At 56.1% G+C, this 25,579-nt stretch overlaps 1 protein-coding gene across 5 annotated transcripts in view; it reads left to right on the top strand.

Annotated features, from left to right (window-relative positions):
- Positions 1–25,579, top strand: part of CACNA1A (calcium voltage-gated channel subunit alpha1 A) — a 158,169-nt gene that overhangs the window by 107,934 nt on the left and 24,656 nt on the right. For all 5 annotated transcript variants that reach the window (XM_058657746.1, XM_058657747.1, XM_058657748.1 and 2 more), the window contains 13 exons: positions 934–1,746; positions 4,687–5,138; positions 5,991–6,129; positions 6,898–7,027; positions 9,563–9,622; positions 10,018–10,124; positions 16,434–16,533; positions 17,062–17,222; positions 19,047–19,184; positions 20,942–21,143; positions 21,686–21,850; positions 22,360–22,470; positions 25,162–25,245. In XM_058657746.1, coding sequence (XP_058513729.1) covers positions 934–1,746; positions 4,687–5,138; positions 5,991–6,129; positions 6,898–7,027; positions 9,563–9,622; positions 10,018–10,124; positions 16,434–16,533; positions 17,062–17,222; positions 19,047–19,184; positions 20,942–21,143; positions 21,686–21,850; positions 22,360–22,470; positions 25,162–25,245 — 2,662 coding nt within the window. The remainder of the gene's footprint in view (positions 1–933; positions 1,747–4,686; positions 5,139–5,990; positions 6,130–6,897; positions 7,028–9,562; positions 9,623–10,017; positions 10,125–16,433; positions 16,534–17,061; positions 17,223–19,046; positions 19,185–20,941; positions 21,144–21,685; positions 21,851–22,359; positions 22,471–25,161; positions 25,246–25,579) is intronic.

Here is a 25,579-nt window from a genome sequence, read left to right as displayed (position 1 = left end):
GAGTAGAGGCAGATCCCACGGGGCTCCCGCGGAGTAGAGGAACTGGATGTTTGCTGAACAGAGGAGGGATCATGCTTGAGTTGCGTGGTTTTTGCGGGTTCCCCTTCCCCAGCCCCTGGTTCCAGGAATGAGGGTGGGAGCCTGGCCAGGAGGCCCGTCCTGAGGGAAAGAGATGAGGACAGAGTGGCAGGCGAGTGCACAGTCAGTCAAGCTGGGTCCGCAGCAGGTCACAAGGGTGCAGCAGAGGTGGTGAGAGCTTGGATAGCAATAGGGGGGCTGTTCAGCACACCCCTTTGTCAGTTGGGAGCTGGGGAAGGAGCAAACTCAGACCTTCAGCAGCCACGCGGAGTGACCACCTGCCCACCCGCCAGTGCATGGCCCGGGCATCCATCACTTAGGCCAGCAGCCCAGCACATAAAACTGCAGCTACACAGGCACCACCCCTCTCCCTGGGACCCCAGACCTCCTCCATGTCCTGTAAGCACTTTGGATGCTTCTGGAACTGAGGCCATGACTGGTGGTCTGACACCCGTCACAGGCCAGCGATAGAGGGCGGGGGGACACACCCATTATAGGCGGCAGGTGAAACCATCCACTTAGGCTGACCACTCCCTGGATTTAGCTGCCCCACTGGGGCCAAGTCCATGCCCCAATTACAGCAAGAAGTCTGGCCAGGCCAACTGAGACCCCATGTGGGCCCAGACAACCTGTTTGGTTGAGATGTCCTGCCAGGTTGAGTTTGAGAATTCCTGTTGGGCTCAGACACAATCAGGTGAGAAACACCCCACTCCCACCTCCCAGGCAGGTGAGTCACCCATGGGGTGCTGTGGCCCTGCCCCCAGTGGGCGGCCACTCCCACGTGCCCAGCCCCAGCCCTTGTGCCCAGCCCCGCCTCTAACCCAACCCAGTGCCCCGGCCCCTGCCCCTGTGTAGGAAGGAGCAACCAAAGAACCAGAAGCCAGCCAAGTCGGTGTGGGAGCAGCGGACCAGCGAGATGCGTAAGCAGAACCTGCTGGCCAGCCGTGAGGCCCTGTACAACGAGATGGACCCGGACGAGCGCTGGAAGGCAACCTATGCGCGCCACCTGCGGCCCGACATAAAGACGCACCTGGACCGCCCGCTGGTCGTGGACCCGCAGGAGAACCGCAACAACAACACCAACAAGAGCCGCGTGGCAGAGCCCACGGTGGAGCAGCGCCTCGGGCAGCAGCGGGCTGAGGACTTCCTCCGCAAGCAGGCCCGCCACCACGAGCGTGCCCGCGACCCCGGAGGCCTGGAGGCGCGCAGGCCCTGGGCCGGCAGCCAGGAGGCCGAGCTGGGCCGCGAGGGCCCCTACGGACGTGAGTCGGACCATCAAGTCATCCGGGAGGGTGGCCTGGAAGCCCCGGGCTTCTGGGAAGGCGAAGCGGAGCGGGGCAAGGCCGGGGACCCGCACCGCAGGCACGCACACCGGCAGGGTGGTGGCGGCAAGGACAGCCGCAGTGGCTCGCCCCGCACCGGCGCTGACGGCGAGCCCCGCAGGCACCGGGCCCACCGCAGGCCAGGGGACGACGCACCTGACGACAGGGTCGATAGGAGAGTCCGGCACCGCGAGGGCAGCCGGCCGGCCCGGGGTGGTGAGGGAGAGGGCGAGGGGCCCGGCGGCGGCGGCGGTGAACGCAGGAGGCGGCACCGACATGGCCCCCCACCCACCTACGAGGCGGACGCACGGAGGGAGGACAAGGAGCGCAGGCACCGGAGGAGGAAGTGAGTGGCTGCAACCTTAGGCTGTAATCTTAGGCTGTAACCCTAAGATGGACCAGAGGAGCTGGGGCGGGTGTGATACAGGCCTGACGAAAGCCAGGATCCTGGAACTCCATCCCGGTGCAAGGGAGCTCCCACGCGGGTGCAGGGCCGTCCTCCACTGCTTTCCCAGGCCACAGGCAGGGAGCTGGATGGGAAGTGGAGCAGCCGGGATTTGAACCTGTGCCTGTGTGGCAGTGCTGTGTCATGACATGTCCATCTTATTTCTTATTTGGTTTTGTCAGTTGCAAGAGACCGCCCTGGGCTGTGGTGGCCCCGTGGTTTCAGCTGTAGCATAGTAAGCTAAGCCTAAGCCTGTGGTGCCAGCATCCTGTTTGGGGCACCAGTTTGGGTCCTGGATGCTCCACTTCCAATTCAGTTTCCTGCTTATGTGCCTGGGGAAGCAGCCATGGATGATACAAAGCGCCTGGGGCCCTGCCTCATGCAGTGGGAGACCCGGAGAAAGTTCCTGGCTCCAGCTCTGGGCAGCCATTATGGGGAGTGAATGAACAGATGGAGCATCTTTTTCCCTGCACCCCCCCCAAAAAAAAATAGGGCACTGAGGGTCAGAGAGGTTAGGCAGACCACACGAGGTCACACAGCTGCCTCGTGTCCTGGCCGAGATCATTGGTGAGCCACTGGCACCCCTGAGACGGGAGAGAACTCCTCCTCAGAGACACGCTGACTCCCTGCCTTGTACACCCCAGTTACCTACTTGGGTCTGAAAATAGTTTCTCAACCACCTCCTAAAAAAAACATTACCTTGGGCTTGGTGCCCATTGAAATTAAAAATTAAATGAAGAGGATGGTGTCGGACAGGAATGGAGGTTCTGCCGTGGTAGGGGTGAGGTGGAGTGGGAGGGGGCATCTTCCAGGGAAGGCTGGCATCTTAATTGATGCTAAAGGGGGGTCAGGTGGATTCCCAGGGGGCTCCCCAGGATCCGTGTCCTTGTTCTCCAGGGATTGTACAGTCCCCGCACCCGGCCCCTGAGGTTACGCCAAGCCCCACCTCCCAGCATTGCATGAGTCAGTACGCATAGCTGGAACTGGCCTCTTTTCTTGAGTTGCCTGTGAGATGACTAGAAGGAGGAGGCCTCCTCCAGCATGGCAGCGCCTCCCCCAGCCTCCAGTTCCTCAGCGGGGAGGGTCATGGAGGCTTGGGAGTTGGCACAGAACACACAGAGGCACCTGCCAGCTATGAGTGTACAGCCTTCTGCAAGCTCTCCAATTGCTCAGGAAGAGACATGCTGTGTCCACTAGGGAGAGTGCCCGAGAGCCCTGGCTTGCCTAGTGCCAAAAGAGCCAGGGCGCTCGAGGCCAGCAGTGTCAACCCTGTATCCTGACTGCTGCTTCCTGCCAACTCCTATCCTGGGAGACAGTCCTGGTGGCTCCAGTATTTGGGTTCCAGGGCCCGATGCTGCGACACAGCAAGCCAAGCATCCCATATGGGTGCCAGCTGCTAGTCCTGGCTGCTGTATTTCCCGTTCGGCTTCCTGCACCTGAGAAAGCACGGATGATGGGTTCAGGTGCTTGGGTCCCTGCCTCCATTGTCTGCTGGCTTCCTCCTGGCCCAGGCACTGGGGGAGTGACCCAGAGAATGGAAAGGCTGCCTTCTCCCTCCCCTCTCAAATGTCTCTAAGTGGAAATGACAATACTAGTCATTTCTATAGTTATGGGCATGTAAGGTGTGGGATACTTGAAGCACTCCGTAAGTGTGCTATTTGGAGACATGCAAGGAGCAGGGCTGAGGGTTCTTTGGCAGCCAGGCTTTCTGGTGGACAGGAGGGGCAAGGCTCCTGACCGCTGAGCCGGGACCAGCAGCCAGACCCTCTGGTGGACAGGAGGGACAAGGCTCCTGACCGCTGAGCCCTGTGCCTGTCCCAGGTTTGGCTTCTCAGAAGAGCCAAACTCCTGAGAGGAGGCGGAACCTTCTAGAAGACTTAACACACCTCTGGGTCGGTGGTACTAGTCTGTGCTGTTTAGGCAGGAATGACAAAGGGAAAGGTGTGCAGATGCAAGATATATGTTTTAATTTATTTCATTTTTGAGAAATGTGAGAGAGAACATGCCAACACATCCCATGGCTCACTCCCCAAATGCCTACAACGGCAGCCAGGAGCCAGGAGCTCCATCCGGGTCTCCCACATGGGCAGCAGGAACCCGAGGACTTGGGCCGTGACCTGCTGCCTCCTCAGGCACATGAGCAGGTAGCTGAAGCAAAAGTGGAACAGCTGGGACTGGAACCAACACTTCAATGTTGGGGTGCCAGCATCCCAGGCTGTAGCTTAGCCCACTGTGCCACAATGCCTGCAACTCCATCACGAAGATGTTAGCCACTGCTGGAGTTGTATTGTTTTCTTTCTTTCTCTCTCTCGTTTCCTTCCTTTTTTTCTTTCTTTCTTTCTTACTATGAAGATTTCTTTACTTATTTGAAAGGCAGAGTCATAGGGGAGGGGTCTTGACCCCGTCTTTCACTCCGTCAAATGGCCAACGGCCAGAGCTGGTCCAGTCCAAGGCCAGGAGTCAAGAGCTTCTTCCGGGTCTCCCACATGAGCGCAGGCGTCCAAGCACCTGGGCCACCCTCCCCTGGTTTCCCAGGCCACTAACAGGAAGTGAAGCAGCTGGGCTCGAACCAGCGACGCCCATATGGGATGCTGGCGCCGCATGTGGTGTGTTCTGTCATCCCAGAGATGAGAAGAAACCCTGGGCCAGCAGAGTTCGGGGTGCTCCGTTACTTTGACCTTGATTTCTGACCTTGGTGTCCGGCTGTGCAGGGCGGCACCTGGGATGGCCGGACCTTGGGTGAGGGCCTCGTGTGTGTGTGTGTGTGTGTGTGTGTGTGTGTGTGTCTGAGCCTGGGTGGCCCCGTTGTCCTAACTTTGCCCTTGGCCCCACCTTCCCCAGAGACACCCAGGGCTCGGGGCTGCCCGTGTCCGGCCTCACGCTCTCCACCACGCGGCCAATCCAGCAGGACCCGGGCCGCCACGAGCCGCCACTCACCGAGGACATGGATAACCTCAAGAACAGCCAGCTGGCCACCGGCGAGTCGGCCAGTCCCCACGATAGCCTCGGCCACGCCGGCCTGCCCCCGAGCCCAGGCAAGATGGGCAGCAGCACGGACCCCGGCCCCACGCCGGCCACAGCCCCCTCCACCAACCCCCAGAACGCTGCCAGCCGCCGCATCCCCAACAACCCGGGGAACCCGGCCAACCCCGCGCCCCCCGAGAACAGCCTTATCGTCACCAACCCGAGCACCACCCAAGCCAACTCAGCCAAGACTGCCAGGAAACCCGACCACACCACGGTGGACATCCCCCCGACCTGTCCGCCGCCCCTCAACCACACCGTGGTACAAGGTGAGCACCTGGCCCTTGCATGCATGCACCACGCCCTGCCTCTCTCTCCAGCCTCTATTTCCCCTCCTGGTAAGTGGGTATAGACAGCTGGGGAAGGATTAAGTGAGACGAACGATGCCCGGAGCCTGGTGTGCGGACACTGCCCAGAGGTGAGCGCTCAGTCCTTCCTTGCCACCCAACCCGCTTCCAAGGCAGCCAACAGGAACTATCCATATTGAGAGCCGGGAGGTTCCTAGATGGAAATTTGGTGGGGGTGGGAGAGCACATGTCCCAAAGAAATGGGACAACCACATGTCATTTGGAACTTGCTAGTAGCCACACCGAGAAAATGAAAAAAAGGAGGGAGAGCCGAATTTAATTTGAAACTAGGAAACGGGACATGAACAAGACGTTACTCCAAGTGCATTCAACTCCGTGTAGCCACGATGTTACCGTTTAGACATGAAGTCTGCACTCTTTTTATAATTTCTACTTAAAAGTCAAGGAAGGAAGTAGACACAATCCCCCCACTGCTTCACTCCCCCAGTGATCGGGACTGAGTCGATCCGAAGCCAGGAGCCAGGAGCTTCTTCCGGATCTCCCTAAGGCCTTGGGCCATCCTCTACTGCTTTCCCAGGTGCATTAGATCAGGGTTCCTGTCTGTAAAGTGGGTCTACTCACACTCACCCACCTGCCACCCCATCTTAAGGGAGTGTGGAGGTCAGACAGCCTGCCCAGTGATTGGTGGCTGACTGCATCTCGGGTTCACGCCCCAGCTCCCGGAGGGGGCGGAGCTCCAGGGGCTTGTGGGAAATCGATGGTGGATACCTTAAGTGTGGGTTTTTCTTTTTTTTTTTCTTTTTGTCCCAACAGTGAATAAAAATGCCAACCCAGACCCACTACCAAAGAAGGAGGAGGAGAAGAAAGAGGAGGCGGACGACGACCCCGGGGAAGATGGCCCCAAGCCCATGCCCCCTTACAGCTCCATGTTTATCCTGTCTACCACCAACCCGTGAGTATCGCCCGCTGCTGCCCCTCCCTGAGTCCTGCAAGATGGGGTGGGGACAAAAGACTGCCCCCACACCAGTGTTGCCATCTGCGTTACACTGGGCAGTGCACAACCTGCGCACCCATGCAAGGCTCAGCGAGAGCAGAGCTGCTCCATAAAGTAAGAGGAGCCTGCTGTCTATAAACTGCCTCTCGGATATTCGTGCTGGAACATTTGCTGATTGCTTCATTTCCTTAGTGAGTGGATGGTTCTCTCACAGTTCTGTTACGACTTTTTAAAAATTGTTTTTACTGGAAAGGCAAATTTACAGACAGGAGAAACAGAAAAATCTTCCATCTGCTGGTTCACTGCCCAAGTGGCTGCAATGGCCAGAGCTGAGCTGATCCATGAGCCAGGAGCCCGGAGGCTCTTCTGGGCCTCCCACGCAGGTGCAGGGTCCCAAGGCTTTGGGCCGTCCTCCACTGCTTTCCCAGGCCACAGGCAGGGAGCTGGATGGGAAGCAGAGCCCCCAGGACTTGAACCAGCACCTATATAGGAACCTGACATTGCTTCGCAACACTGGCTTCTGGAGTAATATTTTTTTGCAATCCAAGCAGGGAATAAAGACTGGGGTCCCCTACTTGGAGCCTCCAGAACCCCAAAAGGCCATGCCCCCTGGCTGAAGGGGTGGGACCGTAACACTGGGTGTGGCTCATGGGAAGTTAGGGGGCCTCCCGAAGGAGGCCGAGAGGAGCTGAGCTGGCCTCCGCCGGGCCACTCGCCTCCCCTCAGCCTTCGCCGCCTGTGCCATTACATCCTGAACTTGCGCTACTTCGAGATGTGTATCCTCATGGTCATTGCCATGAGCAGCATCGCCCTGGCCGCCGAGGACCCCGTGCAACCCAACGCGCCGCGGAACAACGTGAGTCCCCTCGCAGCTCCTCCTGGGCAGGGGCACCAGCTTGCTCCAGCCTGCCTGCAGCGGGGGCAGAGTGGGACGGGACTGGGGACGAGACAGGCTGGTGCAGCCTCCAGCGGGGGTGGGACAGGCTCCTACAGTCTCCAGTGCGGGTGGGACAGGCCGATGCAACCTCCAGCAGGGGTGGGGCTGACAGTGGGCCAGCCCATCTCACGTCCAGCAGGGACGTGGCTGGGGGTAGGGCTGAAGTTGGGTCAGGCCGGTGCAGCCTCCAGTAGGGATGGGGCTAAGAATGAGGTGGGGCAAGGCAATGTTGGGGTCTCAGCTGAGGCTGGAGTTCCCTAAGTGGCCAAGGACCGTGTGAGCCGAGGTGAGAAGCGAGTCCTACCAAACTTGGACTGCACTTGCTATGTGTGATACAAGTTGGGGTTCTTAGGGGTCCCCCCTAGGCTCCAAGTATTTCCAAGCAGACTTGAGTGAAAGACATTTCCGGCTCAGACATGCAACCTACACGTTTTTGGGGGTGTATCGGGTTCCCTCAGAGTTCCTGTTCACTTAGTGTGCCGTGAACCCCCAGTCTGGGCTTTGGGGCAGCCTCAGCCAACCCTCACTGGCCCTGTAGGTCCCTCACCCCGCTGGGGACCATAGATAGTCCCTGGGGTTCACGGTCAAAGCCAAATGCTACCTTGGGGAGGCTCCCTGGCTTCTGGAACTCCAGCAATCATGGAGCGCCCACTGTATACTCGGTCCCCTCCCAGGTGGGCAGGGAAGGCCCCAGGGGCCTGACTGAGGCTGGATACGTGGCCCCTGCCCCTCGCTTCCTCCCTGCCTCTTCAGGCCAGACTCAGGAGTGGCCAGCAGGATGGAAGTCCTTGGGGGTCCCTCTAGTGGGAGCTGGGACTGGAGGTGTGCCATCCATGCCAAGAAGAAATCTGGGACAGAGGGGATGTAAATGCGGGATGAACCTATGCAAACTTTATTGAAATTTCCCAGGGTAACTTATACCAAGTTTTTGCAAAGCGAGCAAGCAGATGAACGTTACAAGTTAACTAAACCATAGCATACACGCTGCTGCTAATGACAGACCACAAGGGATTTGGAAAACAATCGCCAGGTCTCAGGCAACAGGATAAGTAAAGACGGGTTACAGGCCCCAATACCGGTAAACAAACAGATTTAACTAGAAAAGGAATCGAACAGAACTTTGTACTCAGGCCACAATCGCTGAAGGAAGAAATGAGAGTGAAGCTGCCTCACGCTTCGCCAGCACGGCAGCTGCAATCCCCGCTTCCTGCGTAATCCTGTCTGCCGAGAACATCTAAGACTTGGGGTCCCTTGGACATCCGGTGGTCTGGTTCAGGGAGCAAGTCTCCACAATCAGCACATCTCAACACAGAAAGAATTAGAACGTGGTCCCAGAAGGCCAGACCAGAGGCCTTCGCGAATCTCATTCCACCCCCACGTGGCTCCCACCCCTGCCTCCGTCCCCCCACAAGCTATACTCAAAGCCCTTGGGGGCTGAAGGCCACTTCTAAAAACAAATTTTAAAAATTGTTTAAAGGCACCCTGGCCTTTGGTAAGCAAACTCCGTGCGGCTTTGCTGCCATCTGCTGGACAGGGGCCCTCACAACACCCAAACCTGTGTCCCTCCAAGGGAGAGGAGGTTGTGCAGGGCGCCCCCTGCCGGACTGTTCGCCTCTTTTCTCTCCTCCCCTGCACTCCCACGTCTCCACTCTCCTGAGATGTCAGCCTCGATCCTTGACGCCCGCAAAGGTGTCTTCCACACCTGGCTGTGTGGCCCGAGTTGCAGGTGCACCAGGGGCAGACATCCCTGTCCTTGTGGGGACTGACACTGGGGCAGAGGAGAGGCAATGTGTGCCTTCAATGAGTGGCATCCGCACCACACCAGATCTTGAGTCAAGCCCTAAAGCAGGAAACAGAGGGAATCAGATGGGAGGTGGGGCCCTGTGTTGCAGGAAGTGAGCTGGGGCTGGGGGAGTTGGGAGCAGGAGCATAAGGTGGGAGCAGAGGAGGGGTGTGCTCACCCTCTGTGCCTGCGCTGGGGAACGTCCACCCCTTGACCTGGCCTGCCTGGCCAGCACAGTCAGGGTCACAGGCTTGAACTGGAGCAGCGGCTGGGGCAGGGGGACAAAGTCCCTCCCTGGCAAGGGCTAGGCCAGAAGAAAGGTGCCTGTGTTTCCAAAGAAACCACATGAAAATGACTTCCAGCCCTGGAGGTCCAGCAGGACCAACACCCTGGGGGCTCACATACCTCCCAGCCCCTCACTCCTCCCCCACCAGATGGAGAAAACTTTGGGGAATTAAAAAAAAGAAGAAGAGGGGAAAAAAAAAATGGCCAAGGAAAGCCTCCTAGCAGAATTTTCTTAGGGTTTGCTGCCCTCTGCTGGACAGTGTCCTTCATGACACATGCGTCTTGGAGAAGCAGGGTGGGCAGGGTGTTTGTACGTTGCGCTCCGCTGGAGCGAGCCAGTGACCTGCTACGTTCCCCCACCCACCCTTCTTCGTGCCTCACCCCAGGTGCTGCGGTATTTTGATTATGTTTTCACCGGTGTCTTCACCTTTGAGATGGTCATCAAGGTGAGTGCATGCCAGGGTCCCCAGGGATTTATTTCAAGCTCCCCAACCCTTCCCGGGAGTGTCACCCGTGGTGCAGGTGACTGTGGGGAGGAGGGAAGCAAGCACAGGAAGGTCTGAGCCTGGACCCCTGGGTGGGGGGGGGTCTTCAGAGGTGGGATTCCCGCTGTGGTGCTCGCTGGCGCTCCCTGGTGGCTCTGAGGAGGAAGTGGGAGGGCAGGAGCCATGTGGACCTGGACACCACCAGGCCATGGGTCGCCAGCTGGGGTTTGAGATGACAAGGCTGGGACCCAAGAGCTTGCCAGTCAGAGCTGCCCTTCCCTAAGGAAGGACATCCCTGGGTCGTCCCCCAGCCCCCAGGGCGGACGTCTCAGTGGCCTCTCTTCCCCCGCCTGCAGATGATTGACTTAGGGCTCGTGCTGCACCAAGGTGCCTACTTCCGTGACCTCTGGAACATTCTTGACTTCATAGTGGTTAGTGGGGCCCTGGTGGCCTTCGCTTTCACGTAAGTCTCCCAGCTCACCCCATTGGGGAGGTTCCCACCCCCAGCTTGGGGCCACTCCTATGATCTAGGGATACATCCTGGGGGGCGGGGGTGGGGAGGAGGAGGTGGGAACAGGGTGTGCCTGCATGCCACCAGCTGTTTGCATGACGCCCACCACGGAAGCAGAAGGAGCCGGGACCCCTGCTTTCCACCCTCTCCCCCAAGCACAGCAAGGAGCCCCCTAACCCCCCGCCGGCCAGGTCTCTGCCCTCCTGCTGTGCCGCTTTCTGTAGACTGAACTTTGCCAAAAACATCTCATCTCCCTTCTGCTATCTCTTTGGGGCACCCCTGAAAGACAGGCAACCAGGAAATGGATGTGCTTGAGAATTCTGACACACACCCCCTCCCTGTGCGCTCTGCCCCCATGGCCCTGTAGCCCCAAGATCTGGGTGGCCATTCACAAGACGGCAGCCAGATTTTAGACAGCCAACATAACATAGCATCCAGGGGCTGGGTGGTCATTCTAAGATGGCGCCCAAGGGTTGACCAGGCATTCCAAGATGGTACATGAGCCACCATGCAGCTCCAAGGTGGCACCCAAGGTGTAGGTGACCATTGCAAGATGGTGATCAGGTTCCAGATAACTTAATGCAGCATGGTACCCAGGAGCTGGCTGGCCATCCCAAGATGGCACCTGAACTCTTAGTGGGTCATTGCAAAATGACCCCCAAGGTATTGAGCGGCCATTTCAACATGGCACCCAATAGCTGAACAGCAGCCTGCCAGCAGAGCCGGCCATGAGCTGAGCAGTGCAGTCCCCTGACCATGTCCATCCCACAGGGAAGATTTTGCTGGGAGTCCTACTTCACACTCCCCATGCCCTTGGAGTGGGAAAGTGGGGCTCGCCCCTGGGCCCTGGCCTGCTGGCTCCCCTCTCGGCACGTGGGGAGGGGTCACATTACGGGGGGTGTGTTTGTCAGGAGGGCCCAAGGGGTGACCCACTTAAGGTTTGAAGTAGGCCACCCTGGGATCCTCCCGCAGGAACACAAAGAGGTCGGGCTCTCTTAGAAGAGTAAGAAATCTAGAAGGTTGTGCGCATCTCTGAGAGATGGGGGGTGGCAGCTGTGCCATGAGGGTGGGGAAGCCAAGCCAGCCTCTTCTGCCCCCTCTCTCAGTCTCCCTCTCTTTCCCTCCCACTCGCTCTCCCTCCTTGGAAAATAGTCATATAACTCCGGGAACAATAGAGAGGATGATTATTTAGGAAAAAATGAAATTAAAGGATTTGGCCTTATTATGATTGAACAGTAGTGTTCATATTAGCATAAAATTAATGGTAAGAATTAGTCACAAGAGCAAACTGAAGAGAAATATGGCATGAATCCTGTCCTTCAATGAAAAGGCGGCTCCCAGTGAGGAAAACCAGCAAAGAATAGAAACAGGAAAGTCATGGATGCTGCTAACTGGTGGGAATGCGGGGGGTGGCCCGGTGCGCTGGAACGCAGAGAAATACAGCCTGACAACAAGGTAGAGTGTGTTTGTTCCTATCAGGTGAGCCCTGGTTTGGGGCTTTAGGGGGGTTGGGGTGTTATCTGAGAGACCGGCAGGTAGCACTTCCACCCACTAGCTCACTCCCTTACCCCCCAAGCCCCAGCACCTGCAGCAGCCGGAGAAGGCAGGAGTTAAAACCAAGAGCCAGGAAATCCAGCCCAGCTCTCCCACGTGGGTGGTGGGGGCCACCACCTGTTCCTTGCCTTACGGGAAGTGGGGTGAGGAGCCAGGGCACAAGTCACTCCCAGGCTGTCCCACGAGGGACACAGCGGGGGTCACCTCAACCAGCACCTCGGCCACAGGACCCGACACGCACCCTTGTCTCTACTGTGTCCCATCTCTGCCTCTTCTCTGTGGCTCCGCTCTCCCACCCCTTCATTCATTGTCCCCTCCCCACCCCTGGCCATCAGCCCTGGGGGGTGTGAGCTCCTCGCTGCTCTCCTACACCCCACCCCAAGTTTCCAAGGCTCGGCAGGTGTGGGCCTTGTCCCCCCCATCCACATGCTGAGTATCTGTGGGTGCTGATAAATGGTAGCACTGAGTTTGGGGGGCCACCCTGCCTACCTACACACACACACACACACACACACACACAGCAGCTGACCCTCATAGGGGAGGGGGTGCTTGTCCCAGGAGCAAACCTTCCCATTGCTAAGTCTTTGCCATTGTGTGCCGTGCCGATGGACAGGCTAGCCTGCCCACGAGTCACAGCCAGGTTTATTCTGCAAGTAGGAAGTTCCCTCCACCCCCCAGAAAAACATTGGATTAAAAGGGGAAAGAGAGGGGGGCAGCGTAGGAAGTGCGGAAGCCAGGCAGGCAGGCGAGGCTAGCCGTGTGCGCTCTGCACACCTGTAGCAGGCACCAGGATTTTGCGATTCCCACCACGTCTTTTCATGGGATTTGGGAGCAGCTAATTGTACAGCAAGCCCAAGGGAACGAATCCCCTTGCTGTTAAGCAAAAGAGAGGATCTGGGTGCCTCAGCCCAGTGCAGCCGACTCAGCGCCTGGATCAAGCCATCTTTTTTTTAACCCGGTAGCTCCGTTCCCCAAGAGAAGCTACAGAGGGAGACGGACCCCTGCAATGCCTGGTCCCTTCACCAGCTTGTGCCTTGGTTTCCCCATAGGACCGAGCACCCTTCTCCATGGCCGTGCGCCTCACACAGCTTCAGGGGATCCCCACCTCACCCACGAATCTGTGTGTGTGTGAGTGTGTGTGCCTGCTCCATCCGCCCACTGGCCCTGTCCAGCACCGCCCATCACCGCGCCATCCCGTGAAGCCCTCAGCCATGATCTGGTGGATCATGATGCCCACCTTCACCGCCGCCCTGTGCTGGACCACCGGGCGAGCGAGCGAGCACCTGGACCGAGCCGCCCCCGCACCCCCAGGAACTGCACTTCCAGGAAGCCAAGGAAAAAGCCCTCCCCTCCCCCATGCAGAAAGCAGTCCCCAGCCCCCCAAAATGAAAACGCCGCGCACACACACGAACACACTCACCTTAGAGCCGCACACCTGGGTCTGAGTCTCCCGTGCGCCCTTGGGAGATGTCTCGGCACCCACTGCCTCACCCGCCTCGGTTTGCTCACCTGGGAAATGGGTGTGGGAGTTGCCCTGCTGACAACCACTTTGGCATTCAGAACGCTCCCCATACAAGAGCACTTCTGGAAATTGATGGAAAAAATGGAATGTTGGGGGGGGGGGGATAATTAAAAAGCTCACAGCCTGCCACCTGTGGGTGGAGTCCTGATTCCAGCCCCCTGCGAGGCAGCAGGTCCAAGTTCTGGGGTCCCTGCTGCCCAGGTGGGAGACCGGGATGGGGCTCCCGGCTCCCGGGTTCAGCCTGGGCCAGCCCTGGCTTTTGCAGGCTTTTGGGGAGTCAGGCAATAGAGCAAGGAGCTCTCCATCTTGAATACGTTTTTTCTTTATTTGGGGTTTTTTTTTTTCCTTTCTTCTTTTCCTTTTTTCAGGTTTACTTTGTTGCAAAAAACTTTTTCTTTTTCCCAAAATATTCAAATCCGTGGACTTTCAGGAGACCCTCAAAGCCCCCTCCCCCTGCATTGTTGACAAAGGGCGCATCCACACAGCGGCACTCGCCTACGGGTCTCCCAGCTCAGAGTCGCGGAGCGATGGCAGATCCACGCCCAGGTCTCCCACCCTGCAATCCACACACCTCCAGAGGAAGCGGGGCCTTCTTCCAGCCCCTGGCCCTGAGTTTTAATTTCGACCACAGTTGAGTGGCAGGGCTCTCCCGGCTTCCTGGAAAGGTGGCTTGCTGGGGCACCTTCCTCCACCGGAAAGGATGGATGTGCGCGGTGCGTGCGTCTAGCCGCGAGTCCCAGGCTGCGCCCTCCCCTCCCCGACACCCCAGCAGGTGCAGGGGGCGGGCGGGCAGGTGGGCGCGTGTGTTTGTACCTGTTCCGTGTTCTGTGAGGCTGCTTACGACCTGTCTGTCTGTCTCTCTCTCCGACGGCACACGTCACCAGGAGCAGTACACGGTAAAGTTTCTGTCTGTCGCGCTCTCTCTCTCTCTCTCTCTCTCTCTGATTCTGTCTCTTGTTCTCTGTGCTGGGCCGGCGTCCATGGCCTTCTGTCCTGTTGTCTGGAATACTCGGGCAGCCTGCCCTGCTGGGGACAGAGCAGGTGGAGGGTGGGGGGGTCACAGCCGCCCCTCTCCTGTCCAGGCCGGATGTGGAGAGGAATGGACCAGAGGTTGTGAACAGTTCAGACTCCCCAGAGAGGAGAATTCCTGGGACAGTCTACACCGCAAACATCCTTAGGATTCTGCCCTGGTCCACACACACACCACAAACCACAGGCATCCCCCGTGCTGGCCTATGAACCTGTACCTGTGACAGGGTAACCTTACCCTGGCCATACCAGTGTGCTTGCAGAGGTTGGAAGGAACAGGATATTTTTTAAAAAGTGGGTGTTTTTTGCTTTTGGAGCAAACAAAAACTCCTTAAAATCCATGCATACCCTTGCCAAGGGTTTCCAGAACATTCTTGGAAAATGTATAGTGTGAGGGGAAGGGGGACATGCATGGATTTCAAGGTTTCTTGTTCAAAGCTCCAAAATAAACGAATCTTTTTAAATTCCATCCTTCCATGAACTTTTCGGGGTGCCTCCGCGTCCACACCCCGACGGCTGATGGGCCAGTGGTGGAGGCCGCCCAGCCGCTAACGGGGTGTTGAAAAGGCACTTTTCCTTGCCAACGTCTGAGCAAAGATGGCAGTGTCTGGCGGCACCCTGAAATCCCGGGGACGCTTGAAGCAATTGTCTCCGTGTGTGTGTGTGTGTGTGTGCCCGGCCCACGAGCACCTCCCCACTCACCCCCCGCCGCTCATGACCCATGTCTCAGCTTGGAGGAAGTGGTTTTTCCAAAAAACATAAGAATCCGTGTCGAGATCAGCCAGTTCTCACGTGGTCTCAGGACAGCCAGGTCTCTCCTGCTGTGTTGTCTCTGGAAGCTTAAGGTGGGGGGGGAAGAAGTTAGGACATGTTCGTTCTTTCTTTGTTTGTACCTGGACCTGACCATGAGGGAGGGTCAGCAGGTGCTAGACAAGGCTCTCCCGGGACCTCACCCCCCCACCTCAGGAAGATACCTGCCAAGGGGAAGGGGCTGTTTCCACCACACACACATACACACACACACACACACGTGCGCGAGGATCCTGATTTGGCACGGGCCCACACGTGTCTTCAACACCAGGCACACACCAGGGACTCGGGACTAGAAACAAGAAGTGAGGGGGTGGGGCAAGAAGCCCTAGGGAGAAAAACATCACAAACGAACCCAAGAGGATTCCAGAAGGGCAGGCAGGCATGGGGGCGGGGGGGGGGGCTGTCCTGGGAAGAGAACTTGAGGGGCTGGCAGTGGACGGAAGGGTGGAGTAAGGGCGGGAGGGAGTGTGCAAGAAAAAAAATACAGACATCTGAGCTGCAGCAGGGGTGGGGGTTGTGGGGGGAAGGCGAGTTAGGTAGGGCCTTGAATGCCACACCAGGAACTTAGTCTTTGACCTCGTGAGGGTTCTCGTTGGGGCCAAATGACACTGTGGTCTCTGACCTTGCAGAATAACTTGGAAGGAGGGGGAAAAAAAAACGGAAGATGGAAAGTAGGTGTGGTGGGCAGGTGGGCAGGAGGGCAGGTGACCGAGGAGCGTGGGAGGGACAGCTGTGGTTCCATTGCCTGTGAGCCCTGGAGGACTGTTCCCTCAAGTTCCCCGACCACCACCAAAATGCTCCTCTTGGGGAATGGGGGTGAGGCGTGCCACGGGCAGCGGCTACTCCCTGGGGTGCCTCAGAAAACAGCCCTGGGCGGTGTAAGTTCTTGGGGTCTGCTTGGCTGTGGGCCCAGGGACTTCTGGACCAGGCCACTGGAAGCATCTTCCCTCCCATCCAACACACACCCACACACACACACACACGCACACATCACCTTTCAAACTGTTTTCTGAAAACAGCCAGGTGGGAATTCAGGACGCTGCAGCAGCAACAGCAGCAGGCTCCTCCATCCCACCTTGCTGGGGGCTGGTCGGATGGGATGTGGGGTCCTCGGTAAAGGGCAAAGCCAGATCTCTTGCGTCCACCTGCTCCCGGACTGTCTCCAGAACTCAGCTCGGCAGGTGCCACGACCATTCATGCCCAGGGCTGCTCCAGCCCTCCTAGGCCCTGGAGGGTGTGGTCATGTGGAGCTTTGGGCCCCCCACCCCCGCTCCCCAATGCTTGAGGGCCACTGTCTTTCTTTCCTTCTTTCTACCCTAACACCCATTCATTCCCCACCACAGCGGCAATAGCAAAGGAAAAGACATCAACACCATCAAGTCCCTCCGAGTCCTCCGGGTGCTACGACCCCTTAAAACCATCAAGCGGTTGCCAAAGCTCAAGGTGAGATGGGTGGTGAGCGTTGCCATGGACGCTTGCCTAGGTGGCACGCTGTTGGAGGAGGCCCAGGTGTGGTGGCCTTGTGGTCCCCACACACGGCCCAGCGCGTTACTACAACTGCCCAGCAGGGGGCGGTTTTCCTAACTCACAAAAGTGACCCTTGGAGAGGAGGAAGCTGACTTGCAAGCTGAAAAACAGAGATGTGGGGTTCTGGTCCACCTCCGTCACCCCATGACCTGTCTCTCCTCAGGACGCCCATCCTGACTGTTACAAAATAACCTGCATTACCCAAACGCTTGTCATGCCCCCCCCCGTCTCCCTAGGGGGTGTGGAAGGAAGTAGGGATTGGTGTTTGAGCTGGTGATGCTGTGACCCACATCCAAGTTTTCCCAGCTCCCAGGACCAAGCCGGGAGGCAGCAGGTGGTGGGAGACCCCGAGGGAGTTTCCTGGTTCCTGGCTCAGCCCTAGCTATTTAGGCAGTGAACTGGTGGGTGGAAGATCTCTCTCTCTCTCTCTCTCAATTCCCGCAGGCTGTGTTTGACTGTGTGGTGAACTCCCTCAAAAACGTCTTCAACATCCTCATCGTGTACATGCTGTTCATGTTCATATTTGCCGTGGTGGCCGTGCAGCTGTTCAAGGGCAAGTTCTTCCACTGCACCGACGAGTCCAAGGAGTTCGAGAAGGACTGCCGGTGGGTGTCTCTGACCCCCGCCACCTGCCAGGGCGGGAGGGGCGTGCATGCGTGCGTGTGTGTCTATGGGAGGGTGGCTGGGAGGCCCCGAGGCTGGGGTGCCAGGCGATACAAGCACCTTGAATTTGGACTAGTAGAGAAAACTGCTTGGGAAGTCGAGGCGCTGGTCCCTCACCCCAGGTGAAGCAGTAAGGTGATCGGCCCAACTTTTTGTGAGGTTGGGGCAGGAGGACACATCCACAGTTCCCCTACTCCCATCTCAAGCCTCACAGCAGCGACCCCACGGGAATTCCTGAGAACTGCTTGTCAGCCTTGAATTTGTTTGGAGGTATAAAGAATGACCGGAAAGAAACCACAGACACAGTTTTTCCTCGAGTGCTTTTCATTGGCAGTTCATTGAGTCGCTAATGTTTAACAGCATGCCATGCCAAGAAGGACTCATAGAAGCCGGGACTGTGACATTGGCTTGTGGAAGCAGAACGGATTTGTTGCAAAGCCAGTTGACCTGAAGATAGGAAGCGAGGCTCAAATCTGTCTCCCCCGTCTGAGGTTCTGGGCAGATTCCATGAGCTAGGGAGGGCAACCAGTGTGGGGAAGCTTTAGTGAGTCAGGTTCTACCTGGAGGAGGAGGACATCAGTGTTAGATCCTACTCAATGAGCCCTTGGCTTCTGGAAGGTTTCAGAATCTTCTGGAAAGTTCCATCAGGTTCTAGAATGTGCTAGAAGGTTCCAGTCTGGCTTTGTTGTCTTGGGGGTCTTCTCTCAGGGTGTTGTGGGAGGCCGTTAACCATGGGTGAAGGCTTCCTCCTTGGCAACCCGCCCAGGCTGCATTCACTGGCAAGAGGCCAGTCATCTGTGTGAAGATCTTTCCTGCTCATCAAACCTGCCTCGGATACTTGGATCCAATCCACAGGGGTCGAGAGGGAACCTGAGAAGGACCTAAATCCAGTTAGAACCAGACAGAATCAGCTCTCCCCAGATTGCATGGTTTTCCCTAGTACTGAGGGAAATAGACCCATCTGAGCTGGTTTTAACATGTCCTTAGCAACTCCCTGGATGGGATGTGTGTCAACCCTTTTGACACTATGGCCAGTGCAGAAGACTTCAGTAGGGGTTGCCAGTGGCTTCATGTGTGGCTAGTTAGATGGGAGTCTGGGGCTAGTCCTCAGACTAGTCTGAGCTAGCCCTCAGTCCAGATTCCTTGCCCTGTAAAGAAACACTAGCCACCTGAGCTGGTGTTGTGACATAGCATGTTAAGCTGCTGCTCGCAACACCAGCACCCCTTAGGGCCCTGCTTCCAACCCAGCTCCCCGCTAACGCACTTGGGAAGGCAGCGGAGGAATGCCCAGGTCCCTGGGTCCCTTCCGCCCACGAGGAAGACTCAGAAGAGCTGAGCTCCAGCTTCTGACTTCAGCCTTGCCCAGCCCTGGTTGGTATGGGCAATGGAGGGGTGAACCAGCAGGTCCATCTGCCTTTCAAAAAAAAATTCCCTCTCCAACCCCTTTTTACCCACCCCCCAATCAATACCAATTATCTTCCTTAGAACTCAAAAATATCCCCCTAGGCTCGCGCGCTCTCTCTCTCTCTCTCTCTCTCACACACACACACACACACACACACACACCAGCAAACCCAAAGCTGTATGTTTTCAAGTTGGAGTTCAGAGTGTTGAACTCCTGGATCAGCTTTGTCCCCAAATAGATGCACACACCTTCCTCCGGACGCTGCAGCCTTGGGGGATGGAGGGGAAGGGGTGGGTCTTGTTCCTCTGCCATGCCCTCCCCTTGCACCCCGTCCTAAGAGCGCCCCCTCTCTCGTTGACAGTGGCAAGTATCTCCTGTATGAGAAGAACGAGGTCAAAGCCAGGGACCGTGAGTGGAAGAAGTATGAGTTCCACTACGACAACGTGCTCTGGGCCCTGCTCACCCTGTTCACCGTGTCCACGGGAGAAGGCTGGCCCCAGTGAGTGGCCGGGGGCTGCGTGGCACCTGCAGCAGCTAGAGGGATTGGGGAGGGGGCGGGCAGGATGCGATGCTGGCTCCTCCTGCGCTGTGGGACTGGGATGGGCAGCAGGGGGTCCAGTTGCATGCTGAGAATCCAGGGGCCTGAACTCCGGGGGAGAAGTCCCACCTAGGTCCACACAGACTGGTCAAGCAGTTCCAAGGGTGAACCTGCTGTTTGTTTGTTTCTTTCTTTCTTTTAAGATGTATTTTTATTGGAAAGTCAGATATACAGAGAGGAGAGACAGAGAAAGATCTTCCATCCACTGCATCATTCCCCAAATGGCCTCAATAACCAGAGCTGAGCTGATCTGAAGCCAGGAGCCTGGAGATTCTTCCAGGTTCCCCATGGGAGTGCAGGGTCCCAAGGCTTTGGGCCGTCCTCGACTGCTTTCCCAGGCCACAGGCAGGGAGCTGGATGGGAAGTGGAGCAACCAGGATTAGAAGCGGCGCCCATATGGGATCCCGACATGTGCAAGGGAAGAACTTTAGCTGCTAGGCTGCCGCACCGGGCCCCCTGCTGTTTCTTTCAAATGTTTGGGGAAGGAGGAACACACAGGTGTGCGGAGCAGTGGGTAAGATGCTACTTGGAATGCCTGAGTCCTTATATCCGAGTGCCAGGGTTCGAGTCCCGGCTCCACTTTCAATCCAAGCTCCAAGCTGAACGCACACCTTGGGAGGCAGCAAACAGGTGGTGGCCCAGGTTCTGGGGTCCCTGCTGTCACCCACGTGGGAGAGCTAGATGCGCTTCCTGGCTCCTGGCTTCAGCCCTGGCTGTAGCAGGCACTGGGGGAGGGAATTATTGAATGGAACCTCTGTGTGTGGGGGGTAGTGTGTGTTTCATTATCATTCTGCCTTTCAAATAACTCAATCTTCACATTTGTTTTTATTTATGTATTTTTATGTTTATTTTTAATTAGATAAAATAGTTTAAAATTTAATATATATATAATTTAGTTGATACTTCTATATGCTTTTTATATTTTTTAGACTCTCCTCATCTAGGACCTTTTCACAACTTTTATAGTCCGGAGGAAATGTTTTAGTGTAATTCCTGAGATTTTTCTGTTTTTCCCCTGAACTCGGACCTCCAGCAGGTGGCTCCCCCCTCCTCCTCCAGTCCCAAACTTCCTCCGGAAGCCTGTAACAATGCCCTCTTGGGGGACAGGCGCGTGGCACGCTGTTTGGTGCACCTGCAGCATTTGACCCCGAGCCTGATTTGGGGTGCAAGCTTTGCTTCTATGTCCAGCTCCCTGCTCATAAACACCCCGGAAGGCAGCAGACGAGGGCTCCAGGAGGGCCGGGACCCTGCCACCCTGAGGGGAGACCTGGATGGGGCTCCAGGCTCCTGGCTCCAGCTTGGCCATTGTGGCCACTTGGGGAGTGAACCAGCAAATGGAAAAGTCTCTCTCTCTCTCATTCGCTGTTTTTCACTGTCTTTCAAATAAATACATGAATCTTTAAATATACGTATAATAAACTCCAACTTGGCCGTGTTGGAGCAGGTGATCTTAGAGCAGTAATTCGTGGCTGAGTCTCCCGTCTCCCAGGAGCCAGAAGGGCCAGGAGGCGTGGCCCCTCTCCCACGGCTTCTGGGCACTGATCAAAAGGCCAACTGTCAGAAGTCACCAACAGCCATCACTCTGCCTGCCTTTCATGGTCTTCCCACTTCTTCTCCCTGTCCCTCCCCCCTCCTTCCTCCCATCCCATACCCCACAGGGTGCTCAAGCACTCGGTGGACGCCACGTTTGAGAACCAGGGCCCGAGCCCCGGCTACCGCATGGAGATGTCCATCTTCTACGTGGTCTACTTCGTGGTCTTCCCCTTCTTCTTCGTCAACATTTTTGTGGCCCTGATCATCATCACCTTCCAGGAGCAGGGGGACAAGATGATGGAAGAATACAGCTTGGAGAAGAACGAGGTGCCGCCTCCCCCTGGGCATCAGATGGCGTTCCCTGCTGGGACACCTGCTTTCTGTAACCAAGTGCCTGGGTTCAAATTCTTGTGATCTCAGCTCCCCTTCTAAGGCACATCCTGCCCCCCATGTGGGAGACCCGAAGGAGTTCCGGGCTCCTGTTTTTATGGCTGGTGCAACTGCAGCCATTCTGGTTGTTTGAGGGTGGGGGAAGTAACCCAACGGATGGACTACATTTGTCTGTGAAGTCAGTCAGTGCCATGGTAAATGACTTCTCCCTACAAGAGAATGCCTCGGGCAGGCGGTGGCGCCTCGGGCAGAGCCTCTGTTTTTCTTGGGTGCAAACTGGGGCTGTAGGATTGGATCCACTTTCCGTGGAGGAGATCCCAGGAGGGAAAACGAGGGAGATGTCTGGGAAGGGAGCTGGGGGGAGGGCTGTGGCTGGGCAGACCCTCTAGCAGGCGTGCCAGGAGCTGAACGCGATTAGATGGCAGCTTGCCCTTCCCTGCCCATTGGCCCTGCCCCTCACACCGGTCTGTCCCCTGCAGCGGGCGTGCATCGACTTTGCCATCAGCGCCAAGCCACTGACCAGACACATGCCCCAGAACAAGCAGAGCTTCCAGTACCGCATGTGGCAGTTCGTGGTGTCCCCGCCGTTTGAATACACCATCATGGCCATGATCGCCCTCAATACCATCGTGTTGATGATGAAGGTGAGCTACCTGCCCATCCCACCCCCTGACCCCTGGGGCAGCCCACCACTGTGCCCTCCGGCTGGTCACCTCCGCCACTGGTTTGGTTTAATTGTGACCCACCGGATGGAAGAGCCTTCATTCTGTCACTCTGACTTCCAAATAAATATTTTTTTTTTTAAAGAGAGGGTTCTAGGGACAAGCAGGTGCTAAATTCCCCACACAGATTGAAAGACCCCCCCGAACCCCCATAAATATGTTCCAAATTTGTACGTCAATTAAAACTATTTTGGCAAGAAATTTTCCACAGTAGAACTTTAAAAAAAAAAATTAAAGCTGAGGCGCCCAGTATTCTGATCAGTATATCATGAAGCCAGGATATCCCAGACTTGTTTGGGTTTTTAGGGTTTTTTTAGTGGAGTTCTTATTTTGAATATGAAAGCACAAATACCCACAGCTCCCTGAGGTCCCCACCCCTGCCTGCTCACCCCACTCCACCCTATCCACCCACTCCCCAATTCTCTCTCCAGTTCTATGGGGCCTCGGTCGCCTATGAAAACGCCCTGCGGGTGTTCAACATCGTCTTCACGTCTCTCTTCTCCCTGGAGTGTCTACTCAAGGTCTTGGCTTTCGGGATTCTGGTGAGTGTCCGGCCAGGACCTTGGGGGCTGTGAGCTCGGGCAAGGGGTGGGATCGGGGCTGGGTGTTGGATGACCTACATAGATATGACCAGGCTGGAATGTTCCAGAAACCAAAACCTTCCCACGGGGGGTACCCTTTCTACCCAAGCACTTGACCCATGAACTTGGCTTTTCCCGCCAATAGAGATGGAGTTCACCTTAAGGCCCTAGGAAACCCACCCCAGCCCCTCAGTCCCTCCACAGGAACCAAACTTGAGTGTTTCTGTCCATCTGGCAGGCAGAGGAGGCAACGGGGAGGAGAAACTTTGGTGGAAATAAGATTAAAACATACATTTATTGAGGCCAGGGCTCTGGCACAGCATGCTAAGCTTCCACTTTTAGTGTCCTTGTCCCTTATGGGTCCTAATCCAGTCCTAGTTGCTCCACTTCCACTCCAGCTCCCGGGTAAGGCACCTGGAGAATGCAGTGGGGGCGGCCCCAGCGTTTGGGCCCCGCACGGGAGGGTCCTGGCTCCTGACTTCAGCCCGATCCAGTCCTGGCTACTGTGGTCATCACTCGGGCAGTGGACAAGTAGATGGAAGACTGCCTCAGTCACGCTTTCAAATAACTAAGTATTTTTAAAATACGTTTATTTGGGTTCAGAGCATTTTTTTTTAAATCCAAGCAGAGGAGCTCGGCAGCGTGGCCTAGTGGCTAAGGTCCTCGCCTTGATCCCATATGGCCACTGGTTCTAATCCCGGCAGCTCCACTTCCTCTCTATCTCTCCTCCTCTCAGTATATCTGACTTTGTAATAAAAATAAAATAAAACTTAAAAAAGAAAATCCAAGCAGAGTTTTTCCATAAATACAGATTTTCCATGAACTTTTTTTTTTTGCAAACATCTCTGTAGGTCTACACTCAAAAATATTTGTACCAAAATAAATGCATCTTTTAATTCCATTTTCAGGGTGTTTTGGAAAACAGCGTGTATCGAGACAGTCTGTATCACAATAAAAAATCCGACATTTTCATCCCCGTAGCCTTTGTCAATTACCTTAAAATTAGGGGTCTTCAGGATTACTCCAAAACACTGTCATTTAAAAAAAATTTTAATTAAAAAAAATTTTTTTGCTAATTTTCACTCTATTTCAGGGGTGGGGCCAAGGACCATTTGGATATTTATACCATGCTCAGGCCATACAAAATGACACCCTTGACAATGAGCCTGTCGTAGTTTACAATGGACTTTAATGAGCCTTGGGAGGGCCAGACCAAACAATTTTGCAGACCTTACAAAGTTTCCCACTCCTGCTTTATCTGTAAAGGAGAGAGAGAGGAGAGAGAGAGAGAGAGAGAGAGAGAGAGAGAGAGAGAGAGAGCCATCTCCTGGTTCCCTCCCCGAGAGGCCACAACAGCCAAGACTGGACCTGCCTCAGCTTCCAGCCAGTGAAGACCCGGTGGAGCTCCTGGCTCACAACCCCAGCTTGGCCAAGCCCTGGCCTCTGCAGGCATTTGGGAATGAACCAGCAGAGGAAAGAGAGAGAGAGAGAGAGAGAGAGGAGAGAGGTGTCCGACCCTGTCCCCAGCACCATTAGCTAAATTGGCCAAACAGAAGCCAGGAGGTAGAATCTTCATCTGGTTCTTAAACGTGGGTAGCAGGGGCCCAAATACCCGTGTCCCCTGTTGTTTCACAAATTCTCTCTCTCTCCCTCTCTCTCTCTCTCAAATAAACACATACGTTTATTTTGGTACCAAAAAAAAAGTTTTAAAAAAAATTAAAATGCCTTTTTAAAAGATTTGTTTTCTTGATGTGAAGAATAACAGAGAGAGAGAAAGAGAGGAAAATCCTCCACCTGCTCATTCACTCCCCGAACTGGGCCAGTCTGAATCCAGGAGTTTCGTCTGCGTCTCCCGTGTGAACGCGGGGGTCCAAGCATTCGGACCACCTTTTGCTGCTTTCCCAGGGAGCTGGATGGGAAATGGAGCAGCCGGGGACTTGAACCGGCGCCCCTGCGGGTTGCAGGTGGCAACTTTGGCCGCGATGCCACAACAGCAGCCCTCAAAGTTGCGTTTCCCATGCTCTCTTTGAAGACCCTTTCCATGCGTGGATTTACTTACTTATTTACTGATGGGCACTCCCTTGGCTAGCATCTCATGATTATGTCATTGAAACAGGAGGGGCCAGACCCTAGCAACACCTGCCACGCTATTAAAAAGTGTCCTAAAACTTGAATCCCTCTTAGATGATTCTTAAAAAATAATTAAAAAATAAATTTAAGAAATCACTTTCATCCATGAATTGGGTTCCTGCTGTATGCGACACCCTATGGGCCTGGAACTCACATATTACGTGGTAGCTGTTCTAATCCTGCCTGCCCTGGGAATGGGCCCTGAGCCCCAGAAAGCTCAACCTCTGTCTCCCGAGGGTATGGAGCGCCACGCATCAGACCTTGGCAGGTGTGCACCCAGAGGCGCTGTCCTCCTCCGTGGAACATAGGGGGTGCCCTCACGTGAGCTCGGAGGATAAGGAGATGGCCACCAAGCTGGGGTCCAAGTGAGGGTGGGAGTCGCAGGGAGGGGAGCTCAGGGCACAGAGGATTCCTTGGGCATCTGGTCCTTGCGCTGCCTGGTGCTGTGTGACCTGCGCCCCTGGGGAAGCCGGGCGCCCAGCCCTCCGATGGCCTGTCTTGTGTTGCGGGTCCCTGTTCTAGAACTACTTCCGCGACGCCTGGAACATCTTTGATTTTGTAACGGTGCTCGGCAGCATCACGGACATCCTGGTGACAGAATTTGGGGTAAGCGTCCCACCAGCTTCCTCCTTCCCCACCGCCCCCCAAGCCGCCTCCAGAGCTCGGGGTTGGGGAGGGGTTTCCCGATGGCCACTGCCTGCTGGAGCCGGCACCTGGCCGGGACCAAAGTGACAGAGAGAGAGAGAGAGAGAAACAGATTCCCCTCAGCCCCCTTGGCCCCCCAGGGAAGAATGGTCCTCACAGGAGGGTGACCCAGTGAGGTGGGAGGGGGAGTCCCCCAAATCCCACAGGTGTAGGGGGCCAGCACTGCAGGTCAGCAGCTCCCTCTGCCGACATAGGGAGGTTAAATAACATTAGGAGAACGGGCGAGAAAAAACAG

This window comes from Ochotona princeps, chromosome 33, assembly GCF_030435755.1.
Source record: "Ochotona princeps isolate mOchPri1 chromosome 33, mOchPri1.hap1, whole genome shotgun sequence".
NCBI classification, from domain to species: domain Eukaryota; kingdom Metazoa; phylum Chordata; class Mammalia; order Lagomorpha; family Ochotonidae; genus Ochotona; species Ochotona princeps.
Note: the sequence above shows the minus strand (reverse complement) of the source record. Positions and strands in the feature narration are given on the sequence as shown.